The sequence below is a fragment of the Plectropomus leopardus genome, chromosome 7 (assembly GCF_026936395.1).
Source record: "Plectropomus leopardus strain MGB_pleo_1.0 chromosome 7, ASM2693639v1, whole genome shotgun sequence".
Classification (NCBI taxonomy): Eukaryota; Metazoa; Chordata; class Actinopteri; order Perciformes; family Serranidae; genus Plectropomus; species Plectropomus leopardus.
The window spans coordinates 8,824,197-8,841,869 of record NC_142182.1 but is presented as its reverse complement, the minus strand read 5'-3'; the positions used below and the strand labels follow the sequence as shown (position 1 = coordinate 8,841,869).

General features: G+C 38.0%; 2 protein-coding genes across 6 annotated transcripts in view; both read left to right on the top strand.

The window, feature by feature from the left end:
* Window positions 1-9,312, top strand: part of LOC121950136 (uncharacterized) — a 77,004-nt gene extending 67,692 nt beyond the window's left edge. The window contains exons 1-3 of one of the 4 annotated variants that reach the window (XR_015776951.1): window positions 1,377-1,599; window positions 4,761-5,679; window positions 7,998-8,123. Coding sequence is in view for 3 of the 4 variants with exons in the window: in XM_042496055.2 (XP_042351989.2) it covers window positions 1,437-1,599; window positions 4,761-5,623 (1,026 nt within the window). In the remaining variant the exon portion in view is untranslated. Of the gene's footprint in view, window positions 1-1,376; window positions 1,600-4,760; window positions 6,941-7,997 lie in introns of those variants that run through there. The other 3 variants (XM_088079812.1, XM_042496055.2, XM_088079811.1) reach the window with 3 other exon arrangements.
* A 964-nt stretch (window positions 9,313-10,276) lies between these two features.
* Window positions 10,277-15,838, top strand: LOC121964071 (uncharacterized). Of its 2 annotated transcripts, none has more exons than XM_042514297.2 (2): window positions 10,277-10,568; window positions 11,988-15,838. In XM_042514297.2, exons 1-2 carry the CDS (start codon window positions 10,376-10,378, stop codon window positions 13,148-13,150), a joined length of 1,356 nt encoding a protein of 451 aa, XP_042370231.2. In that variant the 5' UTR covers window positions 10,277-10,375; the 3' UTR covers window positions 13,151-15,838. The 2 variants fall into 2 exon arrangements, with proteins under 2 accessions (XP_042370231.2, XP_087935935.1); XM_088079809.1 differs by having other exon boundaries at window positions 11,976-15,838.
* The last annotated feature ends 1,835 nt before the right edge of the window (window positions 15,839-17,673 follow it).

The following is a 17,673-nucleotide window of genomic DNA, read 5'->3' as shown; positions in this document are numbered from 1 at the left end:
AACTTGGACTTTATATCAATGGAAGGACTCATCTTTTTCTGCAGAAATGGAGGAAGCCACTGGAACTTTTGGGAGCTGATTATAACCTGGACTTAAATTTGTGATATGATGGTTAATTGCCAGATTTTTGAACAAGGAACAAAGGGCATGGGTTTCATTCATATTTTATTTTTATTGATGTATTTCACCACATAATATAGGATACTGCACAAGTGTTGTGCTTTATTTCTATTTCTTTGTAAGCTTCTTCATCATATGGACCAGTGTCACAGCATTTTTCATGTAATATGTTTTTTTAATTGTTTGTGCATTTGTGTTGTAAAAACAAAAAAATGTAATAAACAGAATTAACAAAAAAAAAATAATTAAAAATAATTATGGATGTAGTTCAGTGGACATTTTCCTACACTTTTTTTTGACAAATAATCTGATAAATCTACTAATCTCTTCTTTTTTCTTTTTCATCTCTCTTGTTTACTGTTTACTATGCTGGTAATATTATCTTATTTGGTGCTCACAGCTTCAGTAAAACAAACTGCTACTACTTGTGTGTAGCATGTTTATATTGACAAAACTTTAAACATTTCTACATATTGTATGCGTGACTGAGGTTATCTCCAGCAGGTAGCCAACAACCGGGTTTTTAATTTACATCCAAAGCACTTCTACAAAAATGAACTGTATGGCAGCCAGATGGGGCCTCGAATTTAAAAACAGGCACTGAACACGGCTGTCCATCACGGACAGTCCTTCCCGTCCTCTTCAGGACAGTATTCAGAGACAGCGGAGCTCGTTCTCCAACAGACTCCTTCAGCTCTGCCTCACAAAGAGCGGTTCAAACAATCACACCTCCCATCTGCAGTACGGCTCTTTAACAGCTCCCCTCTGTGTGGCAGGTGAACTCGACATCTGCTCTGGGCTCACTTGCACATCCATCTTCAGTTTTTGCACACTTATTTGCACTTTTCTTCTTTTTTTAATTCTCTTTTTAATCTTTTTTTGTTTGTTTGTTGTCTGTACATACTGTACATATCTTTATTTTATTTTATGTTTATGTGTATGGTATAATTTCATTTTTTGCCTTTTTAATAAATATTTTATTCAGTTGCTGCTCTCTTATTTGCTGCTGTGACAAAACAGTTTCCTTTATTTCTATTCTGTTCATGTCAAAATGTGTCGCCACGTTGGGCTGGTTCAAGGGCGTTTATCTGAGGTTTTAGGGTAAATTTTATTGCACTTTGAGTTGTATGACATGCGCTATACAAAGAAAGCTGCCTTGCCTACCCTTACTTTATAAATATTAGTCAATAATAGTACAAGAGACATCATTATAAATCCAGTAGGTGGCGGTAATGCAGTTTTATGGATGGCATTAATAAGAAGAAGAAGTCCCCCTGCAGGCGGAGGAGGAAGACAAACGCCGCTCTTCACCGAAAATGTCCACGATTCAAACGCTGAGAGCTTTTGTGAACCAGCGGCTGACTGCAGCCGTGGAGGAGATCTTCGGACTGCTGGAAAAAACGATATCAAACTACGAAGAAGAGATCAGTCGGCAGCGCAGACTGTTGGAGGATGTTGACATCCGCAGACACGCAGCAGGTCCGTGCCTCGTTTAACCCTTTAACCGCTGCTACAGAGAGTCGGGTTAAACACCTGAGCAGCGCTCGCGCTAAAGTGAGTCCTGTTAGCAGAGACAGTGAATCTGAATCTGACAGTCTCTCACAGCTGCTGGACTTAAACCAGCCCGGAAGTTGATCGATGTAGTCCTTCAGAATAAAAGCGCAAAGCAAATGAACAAATGAGATGGACGAGAAAGGTTCACTGTGGAAAAAATAATTAAAAAAACGACTGAATCATGTTGGATTAATGTGTAATACCAGTTTAACTCAAGCTTAGTCTTGAACGATGCTAAACAAAGTATGTTTGAGCTTTAGATCCTGGTCACAAGTGTGTCATAATGTGCAGAGGTGAACAAAGTACATGATTAATGTGATTTGATGTATTTAATACATATTTAAAACTACATGTGAAGATAGATAGATGTTACAATGAAAATGTAAATGGGAAGGGACAGGCAGAAAAGGACAGAAATACATAGGTAAAGAAGAGAAGAAAGGGTAAACGTGAATAACACGTGCTTTTCAGGTGAACTTATTATGAAGTTATGTGTCAAAGTATAGATAGTCCTGGTCACATAGTACTGCAATACAACAGGAAGTTGCTGAGTCAAATTATTACTTGAGTTAAAATACTAGAGTACTCGCTTTTAAAAAACACTTAAGTATTCAAAGTACCTTTTTTATCTTGATGCATTGTTGTATATATATATGATATATATGATATATTTCATTATATTTACAGAACTTAATAACTCTGAAACAACCCACTGAATGCACTGAAGCAAGTAAACAAGTCATAGACTTGGTGATTTCAACGTCTTTGTATTTCTCATCATTTTGTTTTATTTTAACTTAAGAGATTTATAACTTGAAATCTTTTAAATATTAACAACAGGAACAGGAACAGGGACACCACTTAGACAAACAAACCACATGCAGAATCGCATGCATGTGCATGCATGATCAAAATTTATTATCTTTTGTATTTTAGAAAAAAAAAAAACAGCTGCTGGCTTCAAGCAAATGTAATAAGTAAAGAGAGCCTTCACAGGAATGTAGTGGAGTCAAAAGTACAATATTTTTAATAATTTTCTTAAAAAATGTACTTAATGTACAGATACTCAAGAACTTTACTTAGGTACAGTATTTTAGTAAATGTACTTCATGACTGTCCGCCACCGAATAAGTTCCTTCAATAAAAGCATTTTTTTCCCCTATGAAATTAGAAATTAATATCCTAATACCCAGTTATTATTTTATGGACGCAGCCATGTTTCAACATTTCCATGAAAACAACATTTCTTTGGATCTGTGATTCCAAATAATTAATCAAGTGCATCATTTAAATTAGGTTAATTATAATATTATTGTATCATATTAAAATATTGTATCAACCTGGCAGATTTAGATTCAGCTGTAGTGGTTATAATATCAGCATTTTGTAAAAAATATCACTATCAGCTTTGAAAAATTACAACTTGAGCTATGGACGCGAGGATGCGAAATTCACGCGCTTCACTTTACGCCCAAAACATCTATCACGTGCGTCGCGCCGCCCCACGTGAATTTGTGTCCATTCACGTCTTTGCTTTTACTTTGAATGTAAAGCTGTCCTCTGAAATACTTGCATCACATTTGATGTCACACAACATAACCCTCAAGTTAGCAGAGTAAACACAGCAATAAGTGAAGTTAATTTAGTAACAGTCAATAACAGCAATCAGACAAGAACAAGGGGATGCACTTGCTGAGTTTTTGTTTTGTTTTGGGTTTTTTTTTTTTGGAGAAATATACTTTTTCGCCTTGTTTTCTGACTGGATCTGACAAAAGCTTGATTTACTCACTGGCTCTGTTGGTGAAGAAGTTCCCTGGTACAAACCCATGTTCATTTTTGTTTCGCGCCTGATTGTTGTCGTGGAGGATCACGTCACGTACAAATGGTAAATATAAATAAATTATATTTTTTAGACTATTAGTCAGGATTGGCTGAAGGAGTTTGTCTGTCAAAGAAAGTGACCAGACTCATACAGGAGAAAACGCACCTTATCAGGATGGTTTCACCAGGTTACTTTATTTGTGTTTTCAGTTTACAGTAAAAGTCACTGTAGCCCTCCAAAAGGAAGCTCCCAAAAAACATTAAACTAATGTCTTTAACTAATTTAATAAAGCATGGTAATTATAAGTTTACTTCTACTGCAAACAAAAACTATCAGGGGATGAGAAAATCATAACACCGGTTTTGCAGATCTTGATAGATATGTTGATGATGTCCTCTGTGTGATGGAAAAAAAAGCTGTTGGGACAAAACATTTAAAAGACGGCACCTTGGCTGATGTGACTTAATCTCAAATTGTTGTGTAGCCGGGAGCGTTAAAAACATGAAACAAGAACAGTGAAAACAAAATGAGCAGCTTGATACGAAATGTCCCACAAATTGCAAGAAAATAGCTGATTTAGGAAATTGCTTTTTAAAAAAGCAAGGGAAAATGTCAAGGGAATAAAATATTAAAAAATTTAGGAAAAAAATGTTAACTTTTTTGGGGTTTTTTTGTAAACTGATTTTAAGGTAATTCTCTTGTTTGTTTGTTTTTTGTTTTGTTTTTTACCAATGTCTTGCTAATTTTGGAGTCATTTCTTCTTGTGTTGCTCGTTGCCTTCTTCCCATGTTTTTGAAAGAAATCAATCTGCTCGTGTTTCGAAGGGTTAACTTTGGGCCGTCTTGGAGGAGATGGAGCACAGCTTTCTTTTCTGAGCTTTGCGATCAACAGATGTCACAGCACATCAGCTTCAGGGTCTGTTCGTTTCTGTGAACCAGCGATGAAAAATCCAGATCATGTCTAACAGCGGAGGGCTCGCCGGCATCAGAGTTTTAGAAAATGTTTGATTCCGTTTTTACTGCACCGGTTTTATTTTTACGTGTAGACGAGACAGAGAACGTAATTTCCTCTTTTATCATGACATCATAGCGTTTAACAGCCAATCAAAGTATAAAGAAGACAAAGACAAGAAAAGACGTAAAAAAAAAAAGGAGCAGTTAAAGGAAAGAAATGATGTAGGAGTAAAAACATGTTTGCCATACAGCGAAATATTGTTTATATCAAAAGCTGCTTGTCGTTTTTTTTTGTGTTTTTTTTACTGCAGATGTCCAAAAACTGCTTGACAGACAAGAAAAGGAGCAGGAGTGGAGGAGCAGTGTGGACCAGGAGGACCCAGAGCCCCCGCACATTAAAGAGGAAGAGCAGGAGGTGTGGAGCAGCCAGGAGGGAGAGGATGAGGTCACCACGCTCCCAGTCACTGGTATCTCAGTGAAAAGTGAAGACGAGGAGGAGAAAACTCAGTTCTTACAGCTTCATCAGAGACGAAACGAGGAGCACAAAGAGGCCGACACCTCAACCTGCAGCTCAGCTCCACAGGTGGAAACAAAAACTGACCGCAGTCATCCGCTGCTGTCTTCACGCTGCTGTGAGACTGAGGACAGCGCTGATGACTGGAAGGAGACGAGGGAGCACGAGTCCGGTTCGGACGCACTGAAAAACGAGAGCACTTTGAATCACGATAAGTCCCACAGCCACGAGAGGCCGTTCAGTTGCACAGTTTGTGATAAAAGATTCGGATGCAAAGGAAATCTGCACGCTCACATGAGGAGCCACACGGGGGAGAAACCTTTCACCTGCACCGTTTGTAACAAAAGCTTCAGCGCAAAGGTCAACCTGAAGACTCACATGAGGAGTCACACCGGGGAGAAACCGTTCAGCTGCTCCATGTGCAACAAAAGCTTCAGTCAGAAGAAGACATTAGTCATACACTTGAGGAGTCATACGGGGGAGAAACCGTTCAGCTGCTCGTTCTGTGGAAAACGTTTCAGCGAAAAAGGAACGCTGAAGAGACACATTCGAGTGCACACGGGAGAGAAACCATACAGTTGCAGTGTTTGTGGGAGGAATTTCAGTTTGCTGTCGCACGTTAAAAGCCACAAGTGTGCCGGCGCGAGCAGTAACGAGTGAATCTTGACGGATTTGTGCTTTCAAACTGCAGCGTTCAGACCACAAATGGAGACTTGGTGAGATGATCCTGCGCTCAACAGTGTGTCACTCAGTCAGGACTCAGCCGCCTCAAATTATTTTAATCCACCGCAGTACAGTCAGGGATCCCCACTGTAGCTGAAAACGTGGGCAGCCGCTCAAAGACTGCGCTGTAGTCGATCACGTAACGCTGCTTTCCAAACACATCTTCTTGGTCAAAGGTCACATTGACCTTGTATTCGTTTCATTCTTGTGAAAGCGATATTTTAAGCACTTTTTTAGCATTTTGTTTTGTCAAATTTGACACAAACATTCATTTGGACTCAATAATGAGCTGATTAGAATTTGGTGATCAGAGGTCAAGGTCATTGTGAACTTGCATCTGGCTTATTTTATGTAAATGCAAAATCTGAAAATGACCTTGAGGAAGTTTCCTCAATTTTGGTGCAAATGTCCACTTGGACTCACGAATGAATTGATTTTAATCTGGTGGGCAAAGGGCGAAGGTCAAAGGTCAAGGTCATGGTGACTTCATACAACATGTTTTTGGCCAAGTCAAGAACTTTTAAGTAAGGGTCAACCGATACTGGTTTCTCAGGGCCGATACTGATTATTAGTAGCTAATGAGACAGATAACCGATATTTGGAACTAATATGCATTTACAAAAACAATGAAAATCTTTCCATCAGTACTTAGAATTTGGAATATTACAAACTCAAACACAAAACTTTGGTCAAATATCAGCAAATACTTTATGAAAACTGAAACTTTCAACGTCATGTACAGCAAGTTCCTAGCAACTTTTTTTTTTATAAAGTTGAGCGAAATTTTAAATACAAAAATGTATTGATAAAATATCTCCCTGAGGTTTTTACAAAGTAAAATTCCTCCCATGCTGACACTTTTTTTGCACTTTTTAAATGAATTAATTGTATCAGCGATGATTAAAATAAAATAAATAGATAATTGAAAAAATGTTAAATATGGCATGACCGGTGCGTGGAGGCATACGACCCTTTGTGCTGGAAACCAATAGTGCCAACCGGAGCCCGACTCGTACATGAACACGGCTGATACACAGAAGAACATCACAGCACAGTGGTCTCATGAAAGATGAGCAGGCATTATTTGATGCTCGGCTAACGTCGGCCTGAATGTATCCCGACTGATTCTCAATCGTCCTTTTGTTATCACTAACTGTAACTGGCTGTTCAAACATTTGTTGAACTGAAATTTCACTGTTTTACTGGTTGGTTTGTTAACATTTTTAAATAATAAAGAATCATGTGTATTCTATAGCAACGTGTTGTATGATCTTAATTCACAGTTATTGAGTGTCTCTGGGAAGAAAGGGGAGGCACAGATATGTTTCCTGTAGACGAGATGCTGCAGTGGTGTCAGGTGTGTTTAGGATTGTAACAGGGTTGGACAGTCAGAATGACAAAAATGAGTGATGAAGAAAGATAATGGATCTGTCATGTTGCATTTGAACTCAAAATCTTTCCTTACCGAGCAGGTGCATTTCTAGGATTTAAGGGCATTACGGGCTTAGCCCAGACCTCTGTAGGATCCCACATGATATCGACATGCCTGCAGGTTTAGAGTGCATGTTTTCTTTAAAAAATAAATTAATTTTTTTTTTAAAGTTTTAGAGTATTTTTAAATATTTTGCGACTGTTTATTTTTCTCTAAATATTTTTGGCAATATTTTTTTAAACCCTTTTGGTGATTGTTTTTTTCTTCAAAACTTTTTGGCTTTTTTTGTCTTAAAAAAAGATTTTTGGCAATTAAAAAAAAAAGATTTTTTTTTTGCCATTTGTTTCTTTAAAAATGTTTTTTCTTCAAAACTTTTGTGTGTTTTTTTTCCTCCTAAAATGTTTGGTGGTTTTTTTCTTTTCTTTGAAAATGTTTAGTGATTTTCAAAGAAAACATTCTCTAAACCTGAGGGTCCCGCCAAAATAAAAACTACCAAAAGTACACCATATATTATAGCTAGAAACTGCAAAAAAAAATGTTGTTTTTTTTAAATTTCCAATGGCCCTTAACCATGAACACATTTTGTGAGAAAAGGAAAAATATTTGTAGCTTTGAGGAAGATTAAATGGAGAAAAAAACAGCCATATATATGTAGCACATTGCATTCTGGTAGTAGTAGTTTTTCTGCCTCTTGACAAAAGTGAATACCTCAGTCTTTTGTCTGTTTTCTCTAGTTGTGTAGCATCAGTTTTAGAAGTATTTGTGTCTTTCTAAAGCAGAGACAGCCCAGTTTTATAAAGAGAACATCTTTCCATCTTTTTCCACTAAATGGTTCAATGTTAACATAAAAACACGTTTGTTTTTTCTTCTTCCTTTTAGATGTCCCATGGCTGTTGGCAATTAAACAAGAGGCTCCCTTTGAGCAGCAGGAGGACAGACGCAGCGTTGGTCAGGGGAACCCAGAGTCCTCACACATTAAACAGGAACAAGAGGACGTGTGGAGCAGTCAGGAGGGAGAGCATAACACTAAGTTCCCATTCACTGCTGTCTCTGTGAAGACAGAAGACGATGAAGGAGCTCAGTCCTCGGAGCTTCGTCAGAGTCAAACTGAGGACAGCAGAGAGGTCGAGGCTCCCGCCTGCAGCTCGACTCAACTCATGGAAACAGACTTGACTGATTCTGAGACTGAAGACAGTGATGACGAGTGGAAGGCAAGAAAACAAAAGACAAGGACACCTCAGCCGGCTTCATCCTTCATCAAACATAAAGAAATCAATAACAGAGTTGAGAAATGTACCTGTGGTATCAGCAAGAAAACCCATGAGTGCTCCGAGTGTGGTAAAAAATTTAAACTGAAGGGATCTCTGCGGAGACACATTAAAGTTCACACAGGAGAGAAACCATTTAGTTGCTCTGTCTGCGGTAAAAAATTTGGCCGGAAACAGGTTCTGCAGGCACACATGACCATTCACACTGGAGAGAAACCATTCAGCTGCACAGTCTGTGGCAGAAGTTTTCGTTATAGAGAAACCATGAAGAACCACATGAAAGTACACAAGGACCAAACATTAAACCAGAGAGGAGTATTACCTCCTTAACATACGACTCACCCTAACCCTTCTGCTCTGCATGTTTGTCCTATCACAGAAAAGAAAACTCATCTGCTGATCAACACGCCGGGTGTGGTTTGAAGCTCCAGAGTATTTTGTGAGAGGTGTTATCTTTAAATTAGATATGACACAAATTGGTCTGATCATATTTGGAGCATTTAATTCTGTCATTTTAATATTGAGGTTAATTTTCATGTGATGAATGTTGGTGATACTTCTGAAATGGGTTTTCAACTGTAACCATTCAGTAGAAACCATATAAAGATGGACATTACAATTGTAGCCACCCTAAAGTGAAGCTTAAATACCTGATGGACAAAAATTAGATTAATAAGGCAATCTGCATTAGAGTTTTTGTTACAATAATAATGGCAGCCAAATACAGCATCTATATAGTAAATAGTAAAATAATGATAATGTCATAAGCTATAAATTTGGCAATATCTTTCCAAAGTGCAAATGTAAAACTACACAACCAAAAAAAAGCATGTTTCAGGATGTAATTCACAAAAGGAGCTATTAACATCAAAGTCACCTGTTAACTTTTTTAATAATTGCTTCACGGGATAAAATCAGTGAGCCAATTTAAGTGACACCCCTGTTGCCTTTTTTATGAGGAGAAACTTTAGTGTCATTAACAAAATTACACTAATAAAATGTTGCTGCAGAAATGGAGACCACTGACTCGTTTTCCCCAAAGGTTTTTCAACATGGAAACTTTTCTCAAACAGACTTTTTAATGGACTTGTCATAACAAGGGTACCATTCTAATACTTGTAAAGTTTTATCTAATCAAATCCAAGTATATGAAGATGAAGACCAGGTTCATTGTGTTCTTATAATGTTTTTTTTTTCCTATGTGTCCCATTTCCTGTTTGTTATGTTAACTAAACCTGCGTTCCAATACCCATACTACCTTACTATTTAGTATGCCAGAAAAAGATTTAGTATGTCCCAATACAAAGTATGTGAAATGCAGTATTCCAAAAATACCAGGATGTCCTACTACATCCGGATGCATTTTGCAGTATGCAAGCCAGCATGCTTTTCTGGCTATTCTGACCCACAATCCTCTGCGCAGCGGGTGATACGTCACATACGTCAGGGTGTGTCACGCGATATAAACAAAGCCAAACTTGTGTCAGCTCAGTGACAGATGTCAGTTGGTTAGATGGATAAACAGACACCACAAAAACAAATGACAGCACATTCAAGTGTAAGTACTAATAATGTTTTGAGACTTGTCTGTACAATTAAATATCTTAATATACTATCGCTGCAGCTAAATGGATAAGTGAGTCAAAAACTGTAAACCAATATTTGAACAAATGTTACCTTTTAATGGCTCAGTATGTCCTCATTGTATGCATACTGCATGTAAAAGTATGTACTTTGTAAGGGCAGCTGCAGTACGTACTAAAAGTAAACAGAAAAAGTATGCAATTCTATTCGATTTGTAAATATGCTTGAGCCATGCATGAAACAACATCGGGTTACTGCGCATGTGCATTACCCCAATTGTGTGACGTAATTTGAAACCGTGACACTCCTGTCTCCGCCCTCCTTTGGGCAGAACGCGGAAGTCAGTGATTTTGTTCTAGCGACGGACGGAGGTTAGTTTGGCAATGTCCGTATGACAATTTAAACATGTCTAAAGTGGAAATGTTGAGAGCGGTGGTGAGTGAGCGTCTGACTGCGGCAGCTGTAGAGATTTTTGGGCACTTTGAAAGGACAATAGCGGAGTATGAGGAGGAACTTCGTCGTTGCAGAGAGGACAACGAGCGACACCGGAAACTGCTGGACGCCGTGCTGAAGCCTGAAGTCCGGCTGCACAGAGCAGGTTAGTCTGTTTTACAGCTGTTTGACCAGCTAACTTCACGTTATTTGGTCCTGGGGTATTGTTCAAATGTGGGTGTTTAGTATGCATCTGTGTCGGCGGACTAACATCTTAAAAAACTCATTCAGGCTAAACTGGGGAAGGTGCACGAGAGCAGGAGGTGGTGACAAAATGCTGCTATGGAGTCAGTTTTTTTGACTTTTCCAGCAGCCTTCAGTCTATACCGGAAGTCAGAGACACCCACATCCTGTAACATTTGATTCCTCTTCATTTAAATCTTATCAGATCCCTGTATCAGTTTGTTTACACTCTCCCATGAGTGTATTGATGACACTGTAACCTTATGCAGGCGGTTTGTAATTTCTGTTCATGGTTCAACCTTTATTTTGCATGAAATCTCATGTAAATCAGCATCATATTAGTTTGCTGCTGGATATAAATCTATATAAACCTCAAACTACATCAAAAACAACACAACAGCTATCAGTGCCGATCAGTCAGACAGCAGACAGTCAGGACGTCACATCTGTACAGATGTTATTTTAAGAATCCTCACATCCCACTTAAGGCTACTTACCACAAGTCTTTGTGTTTTAAAGTAGTCCTACATAAAATATACAAAAAAAATATATGATTATGAATGTATCTAGTCTCTCTGACTTCAGAAAAAAGCCTTCAAATAAGACAAATACACTTTGAATCTCTGAAATTAAACAAAAGTAAAATGTTTATCTGAAAAGTCATTACTGAGCCAACATCTAAACCAATCAGCTGAGAGCTCGGCGTTTCCGTCCCGTCCCGGGTCTCACAGTTGTTGGAGAGCTGCTGCAGCAACCAGTGGAGCAACCAGCAGCTGTTGTTGCAGGTTTACCTTTCTGCGTGTTCTCGGGAAATAGAGCCGCCATTGTGCCTTTTTATTAGTATTTGTTGATGGTCTGTGTGAGATCGTCTGAAGGGCCTCATACGTGGCTGCTCCCACATATGAGAGGCTGACCTTTCCATTATCGCTCACATAACTCGCCTACGTCGCCTTCGACTGGAAATAATCACAGTTACTGCGGTGGCTGCAATAGAAATAAACCTGTTAAAGTTTTGAACATCCATCGGCATACTTCGAGGAATGTTATTGCGAGAGAAGTCGCATAGCATCACTCAGTGGAAACACAGTCATCTTACAATCATCTTTTATTGATATTTTGACTTTAGTTTTGCTCAAATCTGTAATCCCACCTAATGTTACCGACACACCAGCAGACAAACACTCTCTCTCGTAATGTGGCACGAAAATGTGTGTCATGATTGGTGCCACAGTAGCACCAGGTTTCGGTACCCAACCCTGTTTGAACTGTGTCGCTCATGTAATCACTTTTCCCCCCAAAACTCTCTGCATTCATTTTTTTGTGTTTTCAGTCTTACCTGCAGGTGTTCAACAGGACACAGAGCCCCCACGTGCTAAAGAGGAAGAGGAGCAACTCTGGAGCAGACAGGAAGGAGAGCAGCTTCAAGGACCTGTCCCTGTGAAGACGGACGACCTTAAGGAGGAAGCTCAGTCCTCACATCTTCATCACAGACAAAATGAAGAAAACAGAGAGGCGGAGGCTCCAGCCGGGAGCTCACTTCAACAGATTGAAACAGAGAGTGATGAGGAGGACTGTGGAGGATCAGAAGCAACCAAGAGCTTAGATCCAGATTCGAGACCAGCTAATGATGATGAGACTCCAGAGTCTGTGAAATTAAAGGGGACGCAGACAGCTCGGGATGACGGGACTTCAGACTGTTCTGGGCCTGAGACTGAAAACAGAGCTGATGACTGGAAGGAGACAAGGAAACCTAAGTCAGATTTAAAAGCGCTGGCAAAAAATGGGATTCCTGCTCCTGGTAGAAAACACAGCAGTGACAAGAAGTCTTACAGCTGCTCTGAGTGTGGTAAAACATTTGAATTAAATAAATATAGTCAGAAAAACAGAAAAAGTCTTCTAGAAGATAAACCATTGGTTTGCTCGTTGTGTGATGAAAGATCCACGCAGAGTGTGCTTTTTATCACACATAAGAGTACTCACTCAGGGGAGACATCCTTCAAATGTTCAGTCTGTAACAGACACTTTGGCCATAAAGGAGATGCTGTGAGACACATCAGAACTCACACAGGAGAGAAACCGTTCAGCTGCTCGGTTTGTGGTAAGAGGTTCACCCAGAGCACAGCTGTGGGTTTACACATGAGAACCCACACAGGAGAGAGGCCGTTCGGCTGCTCGCTCTGTCCGAAACGCTTCAGGCAGAGAGGAATCCTGACCAGACACATGAGAGTTCATACGGGAGAAAAACCGTACAGCTGCTCCGTGTGTAGCACCACTTTTAGCCTGAGTCAGTCACTGTCAAAACACATGAGGATCCACACAGGAGAGAAACCGTTCAGCTGCTCAGTTTGTGATAAAAAATTCACCCAAAAGGGAAATATGACTCAGCACATGACGCTCCACACCAGGGAGAAGTCATTCAGCTGTCACCTGTGTGGTAAGACATTCACCAGAAAGTTTTGTGTAAAGAGACATAAATGTGTCACTGAGAGCAGCGGCACTAAATAAAACTGTAACTGAGAAACGTCTCAGTTTGAATGTCTTAATTTCCGCCCAAGATGGATGGACATCTTTTTTTTTAAAAAAAGCACTCTTAAATTAAAACAAACACAGAATTTCTTACTCCTTACGTCTCTGTGACATGAAAAATCTTGCACTCTCATGATTTTGTGGAAACTTTTTCATTTATTTATTATTATTTTCCACATTTTTTATTTGAATCAACACTATGGTTGATGCAGGACTAACATTAGGTTTGCTTTGTCTGCAACAACTGAAGGCGGCGTGTGGTTAAGCTCAGTTCACCCATATTTGTTTTCATTTATTCTCTTGCTGAGACATTGTAGCTGTCAGTATGAGATGTGAGTCAGATAATAGGAAAAGCACTGTGGGTCAGATGTATAAAACTCCGTGTAGATTTACTGCTAAAATTATACATGCAAAGATAAAAATCTGCAAACACATTCAGATCTATATATCAGATTACATATACATACATATCTATATTCTACATATCAGATTTCCAAAGATCACGTGCACGATCCTCATTTTCACTCCCACAGGAGGCTGTAAATGTAATGGATGTAAATGCCGTTAAACATCTGTTTGCATATCAGCAGTTGTCGCCGCGCCATCTTTCGTTAGACTTGTCGGTGAGAGGTACTGCAGAGAAGAAGTGCAAATTGACTGATTGTATCCCATTTCGCCAGCAGCTGTGGTAAAATGTCAATCATCATTATTGTTAAATGTCAGAGGGTCGTAGCTCTCATTCATTAGCAACCTCATTAACGATCAAGTTTTGTGCTCATGTTGAAACAGACTTCATGAAGGGAGATTTAAATGTAAATAAGAGGAAAGATAAAACTCAATACTCGTGACGTTTTTGGCCTTTTTTCCCCCTTTTTTCGAAATTCTATGCTATGACGGATCTCTATGAGCTATAATAAGTCATTTTTAGCCATTTGTGGGAAATGTCAAAATTTGAGATTTTTCGCCGTACTATACTATGCAGTGTTTGGCCATATATATATATATATATATATATATATATATATATATATATATATATATATATATATATATATATATATATATATATATATATATATGTATATCCCACCATCATTTTTCAGCCAGTTGTAAAGCTGGTGACGCATGTTCAGACCAAGTGTACCATAATTATTAATTCTGCACACATACATTAATAATATCTAGGGAAGGACATTTTGACACCTCAGCACTCTTCTCTTTAAGTCTTGCATGTGCGCGCGCGCGCACACACACACACACACACACACACACACACACAGTGATTATACCGTCAACACATCTACCTCCATCTGAACAGTAATTACAGACAACCTGAGGTTATCTTCTCTCATCTTTTCTTCTTTCCTCTGTTCTTCTATCCGTCCGTCTACACTCTTCACTCGTGTCTTTATCACTCTCTTAAACTCTTTTTCTTTCTTCTTCTCCTTTCCCTTTTCTGTCCTCTCCTGCTTTCCTCCCTTTTGGTCCTCTACTTTTCTCTGTTCCCCTTTCGTCATTTTGACATCAACTGATGGTGAAAAGAATAAGCATCTCCTTACACACACACACACACACACACACACACACACACACACACACACACAAACTCGACATAAATCCAACGTAAGGCCCACATTGGTTCTCCAGTATGCAGTAATTATAAGCCCTCAGCAGTGCTATCTATCTGTGAACATTAATTACACACTGACCTGGTCCACATACACGGAGCAGTGCAGAACATTAATTACATACAGTGAACGGAGAAATGAGACAAGGTGACATCGCAACACTCCTCTCATGACGACGTCTGAGAACATGTGTATGTGTGTGTGTGTCTTACTTAAGATAAACACAAGACTGTAAGTGCACAGAATGGGTTTAACTTTATTTTCAGTGTTTAGTTCTGCACTTGGCTGGATTTTTAGTTGTAATTGAAGTTTCAAAAGTCATCCTGATCATCATCTCTATGATGTTTTTTGATAAAATGTTAACAATAAAACATACATTAACCTTTGTTTGCTGAGGGGCATGGGTTTAATTAAAGTCCTCACTAAGAAGAAAACAATTACTATTTCTTTCTTTATGTCCTTTTGGATTTAATAGCAAAAATCAATTAGTCTTTTTAATGTTTAGTTTTTTAAACAGACCACATTGTTTTTTTAATATAGACTTCTACCAAATGTTTTAGATGGCCATTCATGGTAATGTTAAAACAAGAAGCAAAAAAATCAAAATATGCCTGTAATATGTTAGTACACCAACATATATCAATTTCTGACCATGGAATTAGTTATAGTACAAAAATTATTTCCACCCATATTTACCATTACAATACTTTTAAAATGTCACTGAAATGTTGAAAAAATATACTGATATGATGTTTTTTACTAAATATATGATGGCATAACATTACATATCAACCGAGGTCATTCAGTGACCTTTTAAATAAAAGGTTTAGGAGTTGTTATTGCAAAAGATACAATATTGGGCCCATGGATGGATTATAAAGCTTCTAGTGGGTCGACTGAACATCAAGGCAAGGCAGCTTTGGTTATACATAATAAAGGATACAGACATACAATAAAAGAGAAAAATTAAAAGAAAAAAAAATAATTACTAAAAGATTTACAATTAAAATAAATATCACCATAAAAAATAAATAAAAAATATAGTGTTAGAATAAGTTTACAGTCATTACTGGGTGGAGAAGGCAATGTAAAAAAAAAAAAGGAACGTTTTAGCTTTAATTTAAAAGTGGTCAGTATACTGGGCTTGTCTACCATCATGTGGGGGGTTATTCCAGGTTTGTGCTGCATGATAACAAAAACGAACCATGTTTGGTTCGAGCTCTTGGGACGTTTAGGCGACTGGCCTCGACTTTTTTCCACGTGATTCTTGGCTGCCATCTTCTGGCAAATCCACATACATGTAACTAACGTGGTGGTGTTTGTATGTGTAATCTGTGCCCTGAATTACACAAGGAGGTTCAATAATTTGTATTATCTCACATGCAAAGGTTTAAAAATTTCAAAACAACATTTTCTCTCTAAAATCCCACATAATATTACACCTATAGAAACTAAATAGGTGCAAGCTGCAGAAGTCTCACACAGCACATTTTTTATGAATCATTTGAAATCTCTGATGCCAATCAATAGTCATTTGAAGTATTATCTTATCAGTTTATTCTTGTTTTACATGTTTTCATACCTTGTAAGTTAAAAGAAACATTTAACAATTAACTCGTTTTTCAGTATCATTTTGAATAAGAAGCAGTGAGACAAAATTTCCTACTAGACTGGATTTAGATTTTTATGGGGGAAAAGAGAAATATACAAAATAATACAAAATAATCTGCATAACTCTGCTGATCTGGTATATAAACTCAGCAGATATGATGGATCTCATGCAAGAAATATGCAAAAAAATGTTCTCTTCTTTTTGCTCTTATCCACAATTTCTTCTCATTTTGTCAGTGCTCATTGTTTTTTGGGATTCACCAGTGTCCTCTTATATTTGCTCTTCTTTTAGGTAAGAGAACATTTTAGGCGTGAATTACCCTTTTACAAGCTCAAGAGTCAGAATCACAGAAAATGCAAAAAAAAAAAGTGATTTGAGTGATAAACAAGAATAAAATATAACATACAAATTAGATAAGATAAAGTCATATAAAATCTATGTACACTATTTACACCTTTTATACATATATATATGTATACAGATACTGTATGTTTATGATTGATAGTTAAACAGGATTACTGACATACATACATGCTGTTTTGTACATTGACTGTAGAAATATAGAAATTATAGGCTACAAATATTATTGCACAGTAAGTGGTAAGATATGATTCTGATATAAGATATATAGAAATACTACATTTCTTGACTAACCCTAAGTGTTTTGTTTTGTTTTTTAATCTTATATCCTACATGTACACATTTTTGCTTTACAAACACATCTGCTGATGAGGTATTTCCTTTAATCACTCATTCAGCAGACAAACATTTAGTGAAATGTTTTCATATTTCACAGTGAACTTATAAAGAGTTGTAAGTGTTTATTAAAGTAATTGTCAACAGCTTCTCCCACAGTCACCAGTAAGTAGAAGCTGCACACAGAATGAATGACAAATAGTAAAATACAGTTGTAATAATGAAAAATACATCTTCAGAAAGTACTTATGCATGATAATCAGGAGTCCCGGGGGAGTAGAGTAAAGTCAGTGTGACGTTTCTGGTCTGCTGTGTGCACTGCAGGCTGCAGGTGTGGTGTCAGTTGGGGCCCAAAGGTAGCGTCTTCCCCCTGGGTCCCCTAACAGGTTAATCCAGCTTTGACTGACACTGGCGTCTTGTGACGGTGCAGTGAACACACATTACATGATTGATTTCTGTCATTTTAGGAGGATCTCCTCCTGTTACACAGTTATTGAAAAGATGTATAATGAATACATCCATGTTATACTTATGGTGTCCGAATATACCACATAATCAGTAAATGT